Source organism: Siphateles boraxobius, unplaced genomic scaffold, assembly GCF_051911475.1.
Source record: "Siphateles boraxobius isolate OS27281-9 unplaced genomic scaffold, OSU_SipBor_1 68, whole genome shotgun sequence".
Taxonomy (NCBI): Eukaryota; Metazoa; Chordata; class Actinopteri; order Cypriniformes; family Leuciscidae; genus Siphateles; species Siphateles boraxobius.
Window position 1 is genome coordinate 9,559,246 of NW_027509195.1, and position 16,064 is coordinate 9,575,309.

Here is a 16,064-nt window from a genome sequence, read left to right on the forward strand (position 1 = left end):
TAGGTTTGAAAAAAATATTTCAAGATTAGATTTAAAATACCAAGTATATAGTATTTAGTATATATAGTATTTGGTACCGCCATAGTACCAAATACTATGTATCAAGGTACATATGCTAACCATAAAGCACTACATTATTTCAACCACATTACAATAGAGAGTAGATTCTGTATGTTTAGTATAACTCGGTGTCATTGTGACTTGAAATAGATTTATAACATTTAAAAATATAACTATTATAATAATAATGTTTTGTTAGAAATAGAAAATGTTACAAGACGCAAAGACAAATTCTACATTTCTCAGAAAATGATAATTACTTTTCAATAAAATAAAGTTTTTTTTACAGTATAATAGTGATAAATGGGGAGCTGTAAATGTCAAACAAGCTTTAAGAATTAAAATTGTTTTATTTAAAATAAAATAAAAATATATATATATTTGCATTACAAACAGTTCAATTAATTGTTTAATGGGACTATGTCATGGGGAAGCACACTAATGACATCACTTCCTAAGAATGACCCACACACCATCCCCTCCCCTACCACAAAATATGTTTTTGGCTTATTATTCAAGGTTTATAAAATAGAAATTATAATTAATTATTTATATCTTTTATTGTACAATGAATAATTAGGTTTATAAACTAAATTATGTTCATATTAGCATATTACTTGTATTGCTTTTATGTTAATTTTTTTTATTATTGCTTCTGTTTTATTATTATATAAACATTAATGATTAATTGCTTTTAAACAGTATCTGGGTTTAAGTTTTGCTATTGTTGCCTTTTTTAATTATTGGAAATGAATCATTCCGTATTTTCTAGTATCTTATATGGTCATTCAGATGTTGTATGGTGATACAATTTATGATTTAATATTTGCCTTAAATATGGGCCATTCTAATAAAATGTATTAGTTTGTTCTATATACTAAATAAATGAGCTGACTGATATTGAGCTGAAAACAGCATGTCTGGAAATGAGAGTTTGTTTTTGGAAATCTGGAAGACTATGCAAGTCTTATGTAGTTGTACTCTGATTTTATGCTGGTTTTAAATAAATAAATAAAAAACAGTTTGCCTTTTCAGTTTTTATGACACTATTTTTCATCCAAAATCTTTTTTTTTTAAATCTTTCCATTCATCTTTGCAGCATGCAGTGTTTATTATATCATTATTTGTGACAATGAATGTTCTTTGAGCTTCCCAACAGATTTCACATGGAAATTGTAGGTTTGCATGAGTGAGCAATTCTCACTTATTTTGCATGAATTTGCCTGTCGCTTGGGTGTCGGTTGTGTTTTAACATATCTCTAGATGAGAAATGAAAACTGTGGTCTATTTTATAGGTCAAAGTTCTGGGAAAAAGAAATTGAGACAGGCATATCTATTCCAACTGGTTCAGGCGGTGATACACAAATCACACTTCTTCAGAAATACAGCTTTGTTTTGCCATCATTATAGTGTCACATTCTCTTAAAGGGATAGTTCATCCAAAAATACAAATTGTCTCAACTATCCCTTTAACAGTATAAGACTATTAAGTTTAAAGATAATGGTTTTGAGCCAGTTTTTATCCATGATGTTAGATATTTTATTAACAGACCGCATTTTCATTACAGCAAAAGTGTTTTGACATACTGCAGATTTAAATGTCATTTTCTCTTGTCAGACTATAAAAACATTGTTGGATATGTAATAACATCATAATTAGTGACCTAATCTGATTCTTCTTTGCTCAAAAAATGTAAAAATATATTCATGATCTAGAACATCACTGTTCTGCTATTGCTGCTTCATTTAAAGCTATTATTTATTGAGGGAGCAAATATCTAATGAAGACACAAAAAAAAGTTAACTCCTCCAGCATCACATTTGCCTGTGTGTGCTTTTACTTACAATCGCAGTACAAACATTTACACACTTTGGTAACAACTTTCCCCAGGCAAATGCATTCCCCGTGGTAATTACATATAGCATGCAAATTTTTGCCACCAACAGAGTATGGAGAAACAGTGGGCCGGTGTGAAAAGAGTGTTTATAAGCACAAATGTGTCTGAAGAGCTCATGTCCGAGGTAGAATGGGTAAGATGTTGGTCTGGTTTGTGTTTCTCTCTCTCTTGAGCTTTAGTGACAGCAGAGGTCTTCATCTTCAAGGGGATTATATCATCTCTGGCTGGTTTCCTCTCCATAATTCAGATTCCACCATCCCATCGACACCTTACCTGACTGACTGCAGACAGTAAGAATGAGCCTATTAGAACAATCTGATAATGTCATTTTATTGTACTTTGCTTATTCCATTTGTATAATACCAATGATAAAGTCAGCGTTTTGGACAGGCATGTAGGCTATTTTATTCTCTTTTGATCCATGGGGAAAAAAATCAACTTTTTCACAGAATTGTTGTGCTGATAATACAATTTTCCATTTAAAAATTGTATTTAAAAAGGTAGTAAAATAGTGATCTCAGACATTTTACCACACTGTACAGAATGCAAACAACTCTTGTCTGCAATTTTTATTCCTAGAGGCTTGATCAATAAGCATGGCTATCATCTGGTGCAGGCCCTCAGATATGCAGTGGACGAAATTAACAACGGCACTCAGGATAAGCAACTCCTTCCAGGGGTCACGCTGGGCTACCGGACATATGACTTGTGCTCTCTCCCAGCCAGCAATCTGGCCACCCTGAGTCTGCTGACCCAGCAGCACCACAGTTCAGTTGTCGACAGCCGCTCTGTGGCCATCATCGGTCCTGACAGTAGTTCCTACTCTTTTACACCAGCCGCTGCTCTTGGTGCATTCCTGGTGCCTCAGGTACGGGGGTCACTAGATCAATGTTTTAATATGTGTCAAAATTAATCTATATTTGATTTATGATCTATGCAGTGAAGTCTGTGAAGTGTTTGATTATTCAATGTATGTCTATTTAGGACCTGTCAGACCTACCTGGAAATCTTATAGCACTTTTTACAAAGTTATGTGGGTCAAAAACAACAAAAACAATACATTTTTTTGAGCATTTTAGCAGGGCAGGTAAAAATCTGAACTGGCCCGATTGGGAAAACCTTTGTGTTGAGCCCTGATATATTAAAGGCACATGTGACCTTCATTACAATGGGTTTATGTAGAGATTTTTTTAAGTTCACTTAAATTAAGTCGTAAAAGCCTATTAAATGTTAAAATTGATAGCTTTCAATCATACTGTTATGTTGAATTTCTATATTTAATGGCTAAAATTGAGGGGGGAAATCCATTTAATAGAGACATAAGTATCAGTACTTTATCAGTGATACTGAACTTCATTCATAATGCTTAGTATAAAAAATGCCATTAAACAAATATTTAAAAGATACTGTCTTTATGTTTTGTCTATATTACTTTGAAGATTCAGTGTGAAAGTATTACAATATAAAAATGTATAAAAAACATATATGTAAGGTGTTAACATAAGTCGCAATTAATTTCAGAAAAATTTGCGATTAATTAGTTAATTTTTTAATCGATTGACAGCACTTTATATATATAAGCCTATATATATACATATATATATATATAGATTTATTTATTTTTTCCATTGTATAATAAATGCTGTATAAATAAAATAGGCTATATATAAATTCACGTTTTTTTCTTTTTCCCTTTGAATTTGTAGATCTCCTACGAGGCCACAAACGAATTGCTGAGCAACAAAATCCTCTATCCAGCTTTCTTCCGCACCATTCCCAGTGACAAGAACCAAGTCAGTGCAATGATACAGATTCTGGTCAGATTTAACTGGACCTGGATCGCCCTTCTCGGTAGTGACAACTCATACGGTATTCAAGGAATGCAAGGCCTTTCCCAGCAAGCTTCACTTCACAACTTATGTATTGCATACCAAGCCGTGATACCCGCTGTAACTGACAAGACGAAACAATACATGCAAGACATGGTCAAAAACATCATCAAAACCAAAGTCAACACTATAGTTGTGTTTGCCAATAAGAGGCGGGCCGCTGCCTTCTTTCCTTTTGTTATCGACCAAAACGTGACAGGTAAAGTGTGGATTGGGACAGAGGACTGGTCGGTGGCGTCAACAGTGAGTAGCATCCCAGGGATCAGTACGATAGGGACTGTCCTCGGAGTCGCAGTCAAATATACTGAATTCAGTGGGTATGAAGATTTTGAAAGGCTTTCTGTGTCTGGACTTAAAGACATGGGTCTAAACAGTTCATTCAACCTCAACGTCCCATGTATGCAAAATACAGACCTTTATGAAATGGCGATAAAAAGCTTTCCTTTGTCGCAGTATGACATTGTTTCCTCCTTTAACGTGTATAAGGCCGTGTACGCAGTGGCTCATGCGGTGCACAAAATCCTGCATTGTGACTCTGGACCATGTCAGAAATATAAGGTGCAGCCATGGGAGGTGAATGCTTTTAGATTTAAATCACTGAAATAATAATATAGCACACATGAAGTGTGTGTTGTGAATAGTGTTGAACATCATTACACATCATTTGATTTTCCTTAAATCCCACAGGTATTTCACCAGCTGAAACAAGTTCAGTTTTCAATTCGAAACACATCATTTTATTTTGATAAGAATGGAGACCCTCCTACAGGTTATGATATTGTGACATGGCTATGGATGGATGGCCAGTGGTCATTTAAAGTGGTGGGAAGTTACAGTCCCGGTCCGAATGATCTTCAGTTAGATGCCTCTCAGATTCAGTGGCCAGGCCAGGTGTCTCCTGTAACCAAGGTAAGTCTGTATCTTTCCTTATATGCATTATGCCATTTATTGGCCCTGTATAACATATGACTGTTCAAAAGATTTTGAAATTAAATGTGAAATTAAAGACATTCATGTTGCAAAAGACTTCAATTTCAAATAAATGCTGTTTATTTGAATTTATTATTCTTCCTGGAAAAAATTGTATCATGCTATTACAAAAATATTAAGCAGCACAACTGTTTTCAACATTGATAATAATCAGAAATGTTTCTTGAGCATCAAATCAGCATATTAGAATGATTTCTAAAGGAATGTGACACTGAAGACTGGAGTAATGATGCTAAAAAAATTCAGCTTTAACATCACAGGGATACATTACATTTTAAAATATATTAAAATAGAATACAGCGGTTTTAAATTGAAATAATATTTCACTACATTACTTTTTTTACTATATTTTTGATCAAATAACCCAGACTTTTGAACAGTAGTGTAGGCTACATGCTTTCCAACTGTTTTCCATCTCCATCAGCTTCTATACACAAACAAAAGCAGAGGCAAATAAATAAATACAAATTTACACTGTAAAAAATTATATCATCAAGTTATGACAACATGTGTTTTCACATTGCTTTTAAAAATTAGTTGAATCTTGTATAATTTAAATAAAAAAGTTGAAAATTGTTAAAGTCAGTTTAATGTATTTTAAGTTGAAATGACTTCAACATCAAAGTTGATTGTAAAAAATATTTTTTTACAGTGTAATAATAATATTTTTGCTCTGCCCAGGTTCCCGAGTCAATTTGTTCCCCAGAGTGTCCCTTCGGACACAGAAAGCTCATGACTGGACAGCATAAGTGTTGTTTTGACTGCATGGCATGCCCTGCTGCCACCTTCCTCGACAAAACTGGTACAAAAACACCCCAAATATCATAAAATTATCAAGTACAAGTATATACAGTACAGTAGTTAATGGAGGAAACTAGGTCAGAATGACCAGACACAGGATGTCATTCACAGTATGTCCAGCAGATGGCACATTTTCTTCAGTTATCACTCCCATCCATGTTTGCTTTTAATCCCCTTAAAGCTAAAATACTTTCTCAAATCCCAGTTTTTGCATAGATGCCTATTAGTAATCCATTTGTAATTAGGTTTCCTCCTGTAGTGTAAACACTGTAGCCCTGGGTGACTAGCAAAACATTGCTCTGTTAGTTTACCCAGAAAATGCGAAATATATGTCCATTTCACAGTATTAACATATTCTGTATGGAGCCTTGTTATGAAACATTTTGAACGCTTCTTGTGCTAACTAATCTTGTGTCCTCATAGGTTACACTAGCTGCCAAGCGTGTGCCAAAGATGACTGGTCTGAAGCAGAGAGTGAGACATGTGAGAAGAGGGCAGAGCTGTACCTGTCGTGGGGCACTCCGCTCACTACTGCCCTGCTCATATACCTGGGCGTGACCCTGTTCCTCACCCTGGGCACAGCTCTCATCTTCCTGTTTAACCTCAGTACCCCTGTGGTGAAGTCGGCCGGAGGAAAGACCTGTCTGCTGATGTTGGCGTCTCTGACCGTGGCCACCTCCAGCACACTGTGCCACTTCAGCAGACCGTCCCGCACTGGCTGCCTCCTCAAACAGCCGCTCTTCATCATCAGCTTCACCGTGTGCCTGGCGTGTGTGACTGTGCGCTCTTTTCAGGTATGTTTGGCCATGTTGTTGAGGTACTGAAGAGGTTAATGTTCTTTAGCTGATTTACCCTTTAACATTTCATTTCTGTCTGGCGGCTTCAAAATGTATTTGGACACTTAAGTTATCTTGTTGAATGTATGTGCATTAGATAACAAAATTGGTATTTATTTGAATGAAAGAGAGCACAAAAACATTAAGCAAAAAGATGTTGGTGATATCAGTGTTGTGTCTAAGTCAAAATATTAACACATTCTGGGTGAAACAGATGATATACTGTTCAAATTGATCTACTATTAAATATGAGGGATGCACAATAATACAATTCTGGCCTATACAACAATATTTGTCCAAGTTAAATACGATAAATAGCAGTTATTAAAATTATATACTTTGTATTTTGTGTACATATAAAAAAATAATATATACAGGCTATGACACAATGTTGTGATGCCTTAATTCACTTGTAGCATTTAAAACCACTTGTTTATATATATATATATATATATATATATATATATATATATATATATATATATATATATATATATATATTAAGGCATCACAGCATTAACATGTTCAGTTTGAAACATTAATATTTGTTTTGAGATTTGCCAAAAATTACATAAAACAGCGAGTAACACTTAACAATAAGGTCTAATGCATTAACTGATGTGAACTAACAGTGTGCAATATATTTTTACAACTTTCATTAATCTTTAATGTTAGTTGATAAAAATACTGTAGTTTATTGTTTGTTCATGTTAGCTCACGGTGCATTAACTAAAATTAGCAATTACAATTTTTGAAGTTGACTAGCTAGTTGAATAATGTTAACAAAATGAAAGCTTATTGTATGTGTTACCAAACGGTGTTATTAAATTATTATTATTAAAGGAGGCCTGTTATGCAAAATTCACTTTTACATATTATTTGAACATAAATGTGTGTTGACTGTTGACAATGTGTGTACACATGTGAAAACAGCATGTTTTTCCTTCCACTCAAAAAGGTATTTACAAAAGTAAATTATCTGTGTGGTATTTTGAGCTGAAACTTCACAGACACGTTCTCGGGACACCTGAGACTAATTACATCTGGTAAAAAGGGGCAGAATAGGTCACCTTTAAATGAATACAAGGCGATCTAAATGTAGTGTACGAGAAATGAGCACGAACAATTAAATATCCAATTTTCACCAAAAACCGGTATGATTTTGCTACATTGTGCATTCGTGATAAATCACATTACTACTTGTCAGTTCTACCGGGCGTAATTTCCTATGGGGACAGGGGGGACATGTCCCCCCCACTTTTCAAAATCCCATTTGTGTCTGTGCCGATGCGCGCGTCCGCGTCCAGGTACGTCGCGTCCACACCATAGACTGGTCCACACACCATAGTCTACAATCTAAAAATAGCTCACTGAAAGTTCTAATAAACAGGTATCGCGCTTATTCAAGCGTGAAAAAGCTTAGGCCTACTCTTTCGCGCTTGAATAATAACACACACATTTATGCCAGAATGTCCGTTTTGTCAATTGTATCCTCACAAAAACAGTTTTAAATGAGTTAAATAAAATCTTAAATGAACGTCAAGAGTAAATGAGAAAATTAAATGCGAAAGATCCTGTCATCAGCGACAGATCTTAAAGGGACAGCAGCCAATTCTCTCTGTCAGTAAAGTTAACCAAAGAACAAAGGGGAATAGAGCAAATTACTTACTGATCTTGTCTAAAGAACTTTTGTAGCTTTAATAAGGATCAATCTATATATAATTCATAATTTATGCAGTGCAGACTATTTGATAACCTTATTCAATTTCATGGATTTCGTACCTGTAAGACAGGAAGCGCACAGGTAAATATGACCTTTATTATGGGTTTATTGTGATGATTGTTTAAAGTTCATTTAAATTAATAGTTGTTATATTTTTGAAGCCTAATAAATGTTTCAAATTTGGGGGTTGGGGAGGGGTGGGGATACTTTCATCAAGACATCAGTAGCTATATTAATATCAGTGATAGGCCTACTGGCCGTCATTCATAAAAAGATGCTGTTAAACAATTATTAAAAAATATACTGTTGTATCTTTATGTTGTTTTTACATTACAGTGGAAATTGGGTCTCACATAATTTCAATTCTATTTACACACAAAACATTAATGGTGAACATTTTTGACTTTATAAAATGATTCTCTCAAGTCTTGGCAATCGGCCCCTATTAAACAATAAAAAAGTAAGAAATCTTTTTGTTATACATAGTTTAGTAGCCTACTTTTTTTTGGCAGAATTTATCATTACAATCAACTTAATTATTTCCTGCATTTTGTATCACCATAGTCCCTAAATGTATGTAAATGCAGGAATGGGATTCAAATCGGGAAAAAAAATCCCCCAATTTGTGTCCCCCCCACTTCTCAAACCAAAGTTACACCCTTGTCAGTTCTAATAATACAACTTGAATCTCTCTCTTGGAAGGTGGTTTGTATATTTAAATGGTCCTCCAAGCTGCCAAGATTCTATGAGACGTGGGCTAGGAAGCGAGGCCCTGAGATGTTCATCCTCATCATGACGGTGGTTGAGGTCTTCATCTCGGTTCTTCGCATGCTCCTCGACCCTCCCTTTCCATCTCAGGACTATGACTTCTACCATGACAGCATTGTTCTGGAGTGCAGTAAGACCCTGTCTCTCGGGGCCTTCGCCGAGCTCCTTTTTGTGTGTGTGTTGAGCTTAATTTGTTTCTGCTTGAGCTACATGGGAAAAGATCTGCCTGCCAATTACAATGAGGCTAAATGCATTACATTCAGTCTCATGATATACATGATTTCTTGGATCACTTTCTTTACAGCTTACTGCATTTCCAGAGGGAGCTTTGCCATGGCCCTAAATGTAGGCGCCATCCTCCTAAGTGTGCTAGGGATACTCGGCGGCTACTTTTTGCCGAAGGTGTACATCATTTTGATAAAACCCCAAATGAATACAACAGCTCACTTCCAAAATTGCATTCAAATGTACACCATGTCCAAGCAGTGAAAGCGAATAAGACTTTCTACTATGTCTCTCAACATTAGGATAATCCAATAGTGCCTTCTAACAATACAGAGCAACATAATCCCAGTTTCAGTCTTAGAAGGAGCCGATACTCAGATTGTCTTTGGACTGTGACTGCTTGGCATATGCGTAGCCAGTGGGCAGGTCGTCAGAGAAAGCCTAATTGTGTTGGCTACGAAAAGGGCAGAGCAACCAGTTCGGCTGCCCTGCGTGAACATCTGTCATGTACTCCGCTCTCATGGGTGCCCAGTTTCACTCCAAACAACTCTGAGAAAAGATTTAATTGGGCAGCTAATTTTGCAGATACGAGTACAGATGGTGTCACTTGTCCTGTTTGTCTTTAGTAAATCGTATTGCACAAAGTTATCAGTAAATGTAGTCAAAAATATATGATAAATATGGGAACACTTTACAATAAGGTCCCATCAGTTAACGTTAGTTAATTCGTTGAATAACAGTGATCAATACTTTTGTTAGAGAATTTATTAATCTTTGTTAACGTTAGTTTATAAAAATGCAACTGTTTATTGTTCATTCATGTTACCTCGGGTCTATTAAATATGATTAAAGTAAGCATGTAATGGAAGTTTTTATAGTCTTTTATGTATCTGAATAAAACAGCTTCATGAACAAGAACAAGTGTAGGGTGAGACTTGATTTTGTCCATCAGGAATTGATTGGATCGTTGGATTGTTAAGGTTTGCTATTGCTGTGATCTCATGAGAGTGACAATATGTCCTGCCCTCACCTCACGCCAACACATCATCAGAGAAGAGAACAGATGCCATTGCAAGAGTAGGGGAAGTTATTTTGATTAAAGATTATGAGGGCACAATGATGTGCATGGATAAATCATTTATAATAGAGCAATATTACATAAAAAGAACAGGAAATGTATATTTTGATTTCGTTTTTTGATTTTAACAATGTATTGCTATTTGTTAAATTTCTGTCTTGATCCCCAGTTTTGTGTTATAGTACTTTTATTTTGAAGTTTATTTTCTGCACCCCTGTGATTTGTTCCTGTTTCCATTGTTTTCATTGCTGCCTTGCTTGTTATCATAGTTACCCTTGTTTGTTTCCATGTCAATACGCTTATTTCACGCAGCCGTTATTTTGAAATCGAAAGCGAGGCTCCGGTGGGAAGAACCTCGGAAGTAAAGATAAACAACAATGCCTTGGACTACCTACCTGAAGCTGCTGCCGCGATTTACACTATTGGATGTTATTATCCAATATAGGATAGGCCTATGTAGATATAGTTCGTTCCAGCTTATTTTTTTACTTTCTGGAAAAAAAAAATATATAAATGAATTTCACTGTATGTCTAAAGTATGAAAGAAATGTATGTACATTTTTAGAATAACTAATCTCTACATTAAACACAACAATACGCCATCGCATTCGCGAATCTCCTATGATTAAAGGCGACACTTCAGGTTTTCTTCCCACTGGAGCCTCGCTTTCAATTTCAAATTAACGGCTGCGTGAAATAAGCGTATTAATCACCTTCACCTGTCCACTGGTAGCCCCCTTGTTATCTTGATATATATATATATATATATATATATATATATATATATATATATATATATATATATATATATAGATAGATATACACATAGATATACTGGTAGTCTAAATAATATACTCCTGTGTTTGTTGGTCATTGTCTTTACATCCTCTTTTGTAAAACTGTTGTGTTTGTTTCTGCCTTGTTTGGATTAGTGTTTTTGCCTGGATTTCCTCAGCCTTGTTTTGATTTATGTTATATTCCTTGTTTGGACTTCCTGTATTTGCACTCATGCTGGGATTTACTCTGTTTATGTGTTTTCTAAAATAAACTTACTGCAATTTGATCCTCATCCCTTCTCTTTCCCTGCCGAAGAAGGGCTATTTTTTTATTGTTAGTTTCTGTTAAGTAATGTAAAGTTATTGTAAAGTGTAACCGGAAAACTCAGTTATGCGTGTAGACTAGCCTACTATAAGAGGTCCAAACATCTGATACCTGATTTTTTTATTTCACTTTTTCCCCTGTTACAAATTATATTAATTATCAAAATAATAATTTAAGTAAAAATTTATTGAACAAAAAAAAAAAAGATTAAGAATTTAAATGTATTAGTATTTGGTAAGGATGGAGAAAGGAAGCCTCATGAGAGTTTCCCCTGACTGTTCAAAGCTTCGAAAGTGTCGAAAACAATGGAAGCTTATTTTGCCACAAAATAATAAATAAATAAGGTCATTTCGACTTTTTATCTCACAATCCTGACTTTTTTTTATCTCAGAATTGCTTGATCTGAAGTTGCAATTGCGAGTTATAAAATCAGAATTGCGTGGAATAAAGTCACAATTGCGAGTGTATAGGCCTATTTAATAATTCAGATTTTTTTTCTTCTTGCAATTGCGAGTTTATCTTACAATTCAGATTTTATGACTGACACGCAATCGGGAGTTTATTTCGCAATTCTGAGGGGGGAAAAGGTCAGAATTGCGGGATGTAAAAAATCTTTTAAAATGTTATATTCTGTGGAGAAAAAAAAAGCTTCCATAGAAAACATCGCAATCTGTTGGTTGGTAAAAAAGCACCCAAAAGCCTGTGAAAGAAGCTCCGTCGATGAAGCAGCCTCCACACACTGCATTTCAATATTATTAGCGCGCGCGTGTGTGTGTGTGTGTGTGTGTGCGTGCAACCGTGCAATTATCAAACTGCGCTGGAGGAACATAGCAGGACATTGGTGGAAGTCAATAAGAACATTGTCACGGCCCACGGGCCCAGTCCCAATTCGCATACTATCCGTCCTAAATAGTATTCGAAAATAGAATTAGTACGTCCCAAAGCGTAGTATCTTGAAATGAGTGTTCCAAAGATACCCGGATGGTCTACTATTTCCGGTCAGAATCCGAAGTGCAGATCGATGCACACTCTAACGGCTAATATTGCCCACAAACCATCGCCCGTTGGACGACGGTTAGAACTACAAACACGAGTGAAAAGTGTTAAAAAACTGCAGACATGGAGGACGCGCGAGTCCGCCGGTTATTATGAGAGATTTAGATAAAGAGGTTTGAGTGATTAATTATCAGTTTTTCTAACCTGACGAAAAGGTACGTAGGCTATTTATTCAACGTTGTCTACATTATATTGCATCTGCAGCAGCATTGTGAACTTTTGTAAAGATACGTGTAGCCATTAGGCTACCTTTTAAATGCATCATTATATTCAAATTGCAAACACATGAGGATCCGCATGAAAGACCCACGACTGGCAGATGAATGTGCTCTCCGAAACGGTTGGAAATAAAATAAGATTGAATGGAGGATTTTAACTGCGACAAGATGATTGACAGGACAGTTTACGGTTGAATTGTGAGAGCTGTGATGATAGTATGTCCCAAAGCTTGCCTACTCTTTTGCTAACACTCAAAAGTATGTACTTTTTCTTCACAAAAAGAGTACATACTTTTAGGTCATAGTATAAGTAGGCGAATTGGGACTGGGCCACGGATTCAACCATCATAACTGGCGACAGGGCCTCACTAGGATTTTCATTTTAGGGGGGCTAAGCCCCCAATGAGGGTATGATTTTTTTTTATTATTATATAAAAAGGTAACACTTTAGTTAAGGATCTAATGCTCACTATTAACCAGTTTCATTACCATGCAAAGGCAGGGTTTTATAATCACTGTGGTTCCAAATGTGAGGTAGGGCAGATAGGGGGGTTCTGGGTTTCCCAGAGAAAATTTTGATATTTTGATTTCTCTGATCTACATATTTTAAGATGTTTTGAAGGCCAAAAAATGTGGATAACAGCTTTAAAACCATGTCAGTGGGCAGCTGATTTTTCTCTCCTATCTCCTATTTCTCTCCTTTATTTTTCTCTCCTCATCAGCATCACACTCTTTTTCTCTTTGTTTTATCTTGCCCTGTCTCTTCCCCTCCTAAAGCTGAGCTTTGATTGATAGGCTTTTCATTTTTGTCTGTCAGTGAAGATAGGCTCAACTAATAGGTTGATTTTGCCTATGAATCATTTTCTCAGACGCGTTTATTTACTGAAAGCTACTAAGGTAATTAATTTTATTAAATGCATTCACAATATGTAGGCTACACATTCATTATTAATCTTATCGCTAATACAGGGCCGTAGACAGGGCTTTATAATCAAAGCGCTCCTAAATTTGAGGTTGGTAGGGGGTTAAATTTTTTTATTTCTCTGATGTGCATTTCAAGACGTTTTTAAGACCAAAAAAAGGATAAGAAATAACTTTAAAACCATGTCAGTGGGCAGTAGATTATTTTTCAATACCTGCTCTCTCCTCATCTCCATCACTCTTTCTTTTTTTCTCAGTCTCTTCATCCCTTTCTCTTCCCTTCCTAAACCTGAGCTTTTTTTAATTTACTAAAGGCTACAATTTGTATTATATTCTCAATATATACACATTCATTATCAATCTTGTGCCTAACATGATGAAAACGGCTTTGTTAATGCTTCTTGTCCCCAAACAATGCCAGTAACTAATTATTACATTACATAAGTCACGTTACATAGGCCTATTTTCAGTTCAAAATGGCGAAATTAGACAAACCTATATTAGTTTGCCTTATTATTTTTTGTCAGTCGTTTAACATATATGACCTAAAAAATGTCAAATATGAAATGTTAAGTTTAGCTACTTACATCTTATCTCACACTTGACCGTACGCGTCGAGTCGCACTGTTAAAATCCGCGCACAGCAGCGTCTGTGAACATAAAGCCCGCCTACTTTGATTTGATTGGTCATCTCAAATATTCTGACATTGACGAGCAGTGACAGACCAATGAGGCTCAGATGAACACACACACACACACACACCCTGTCCTCTGTGTCTGACGTGCTCTCTGCCCGGCGCTGCTCATAGACAGTAAAAGAAATGGACACAGCGACCCCATTGATTTCAACGGAGAAGACTGAAGCCCGATTATTGCACTTCCTGTCTGATGGCTGAGCGACTGCGCAGGCTCAAACTGAGCGTGACGACAGTCTGACAGTTGTACATCTTCTAGTAGCTGTGGCAAAACAAATCTGAATCACCTAATTCCTCAAAAACGTTGTTGAAATATTTTGTCCCGTTGTTTTTATGGACTCTCTATCTATGGGCTTCTACCTTGACTTTATGCCTCTTTGTCCCCCCGATTGCCTCATAGACAGTAAAAGATTGCCTGCGAGCTTATACGGTAATGTCTCTATTGTGCGACATAAAGTCATGTGGTTATGACGCAATCGTTAGCCTGTTTTTAACAAAAACGGCTTTTACGGGGCCATAACGTAAGATACAAAGTAATGGAGCCTTTTATACATTGTCGTGTTTATTTAGAAATAAATAATGGACAAATAAAGTCTTTGGACGCCTCAGATGTAAAGTTATTCGCTGTCAAAGTGACGCCAAAATGAATGGGAGTCAATGGAATGCTAACAGCAGGTGAAGTTCTGCTACAATGGCGGCTCCTGCAAGGCTTCAACTTCCGGCTGATGGATTACCCCCTTGGCGCTGCTGCGGATTGATGATGAAGAATGTGCTGAATCTGATAATACCAAGACTGAAGCAAACACGAATTTGTGTAGCCTACATTAATCACACATTTTTAGGGGGGCTAGGCAGAAGTTACATTTTTTTAAAATGCCTAACGACGCCCCTGACTGGCGACAACATTCAACTCCTTGACACTCAAAATATCAGAAGGACAATAACGTTAATCGGTCTTTTCCATTTGCGTATGATACAGCACTGGACAGGCCTACGCATACAAGGACAACGGGCCTACGCCTACAAGGACAACTGGCCTGTGCTGACCATAACCTGTCACACACAGTTCTGAAAAACAAAGCCCTACAAGATGACATCCACAGATTTACAATTAAAGCTCGTCTTCAGGTACTACCAACAAAGTCCAACTTAGCAACATGGTTTCCATCTGCACACGAGCCGTTTTGCCTGCAACATCACAGCCGGCAAAGAGAGACGATCGCGCCGCTACAAACACAAGGCGCGCAAACACTAACGATATCAAGGTTAACTATTCATGTTACCTCAATTAGCGAGCGAAATGTCTGCCGTTCACACTTTTCAGTTCGAGCCTGAACGTGTTGTAAATACGGTGGAAGGTTCACAGGATGCTAATCATCTCGTAGCAGTAGGTGAGGAGGAGCAGGAGGAGAGAGTAGGGCATACGCATTGGTGTGGCTGTGGCAATTGTTTACCAATGCTTACTGAAAGGGAGAGTGTTTGCTGTAAGGAACTCCACTTCATATCAGTAGCAGTCCTGTCCAGGCTAAGGTCGCTAGGGTAGCTATATTGATTAAGCATAACTATATTGGCTTGAAGAATTTTGAAATAGTCTACCACAGTAAATGCATATTATATCCTAAGAACAGGATACTTGTTTACAGATTTACCATGCATAATTGCCCATCCTAATTTTGAGGCAGTTTGTCTCAATCCAGATGTACTGTGGGCTGCCCTCGTCAGCCTCCATGACAGATGGAGCACTGGTTTACCCAGCCGCGATGCAGTTACTAACAGGCAGGTCTTGATAAAAGACCGCTGCGAAG

General features: G+C 36.6%; 1 protein-coding gene across 1 annotated transcript; it reads left to right on the top strand.

The window, feature by feature from the left end:
- The first annotated feature begins 2,075 nt into the window (after positions 1-2,075).
- On the top strand, positions 2,076-9,870 carry tas1r1 (taste receptor, type 1, member 1). Its single transcript, XM_077214015.1, has 7 exons — positions 2,076-2,248; positions 2,538-2,826; positions 3,665-4,420; positions 4,535-4,756; positions 5,519-5,639; positions 6,062-6,432; positions 8,900-9,870. The coding sequence occupies exons 1-7, from the start codon at positions 2,088-2,090 to the stop codon at positions 9,452-9,454; spliced, it is 2,475 nt and encodes an 824-aa protein (XP_077070130.1). The 5' UTR covers positions 2,076-2,087; the 3' UTR covers positions 9,455-9,870.
- Positions 9,871-16,064: the final 6,194 nt, after the last annotated feature.

Excerpts from the sequence above, each read along its gene's own strand:
- tas1r1 (XM_077214015.1), top strand. The coding sequence starts at position 2,088 with ATGGGTAAGATGTTGGTCTGGTTTGTGTTTCTCTCTCTCTTGAGCTTT. Across the intron at positions 2,827-3,664 it reads GTGCATTCCTGGTGCCTCAG|ATCTCCTACGAGGCCACAAA; the intron begins GTACGGGGGTCA and ends TTGAATTTGTAG. Across the intron at positions 5,640-6,061 it reads CACCTTCCTCGACAAAACTG|GTTACACTAGCTGCCAAGCG; the intron begins GTACAAAAACAC and ends GTGTCCTCATAG.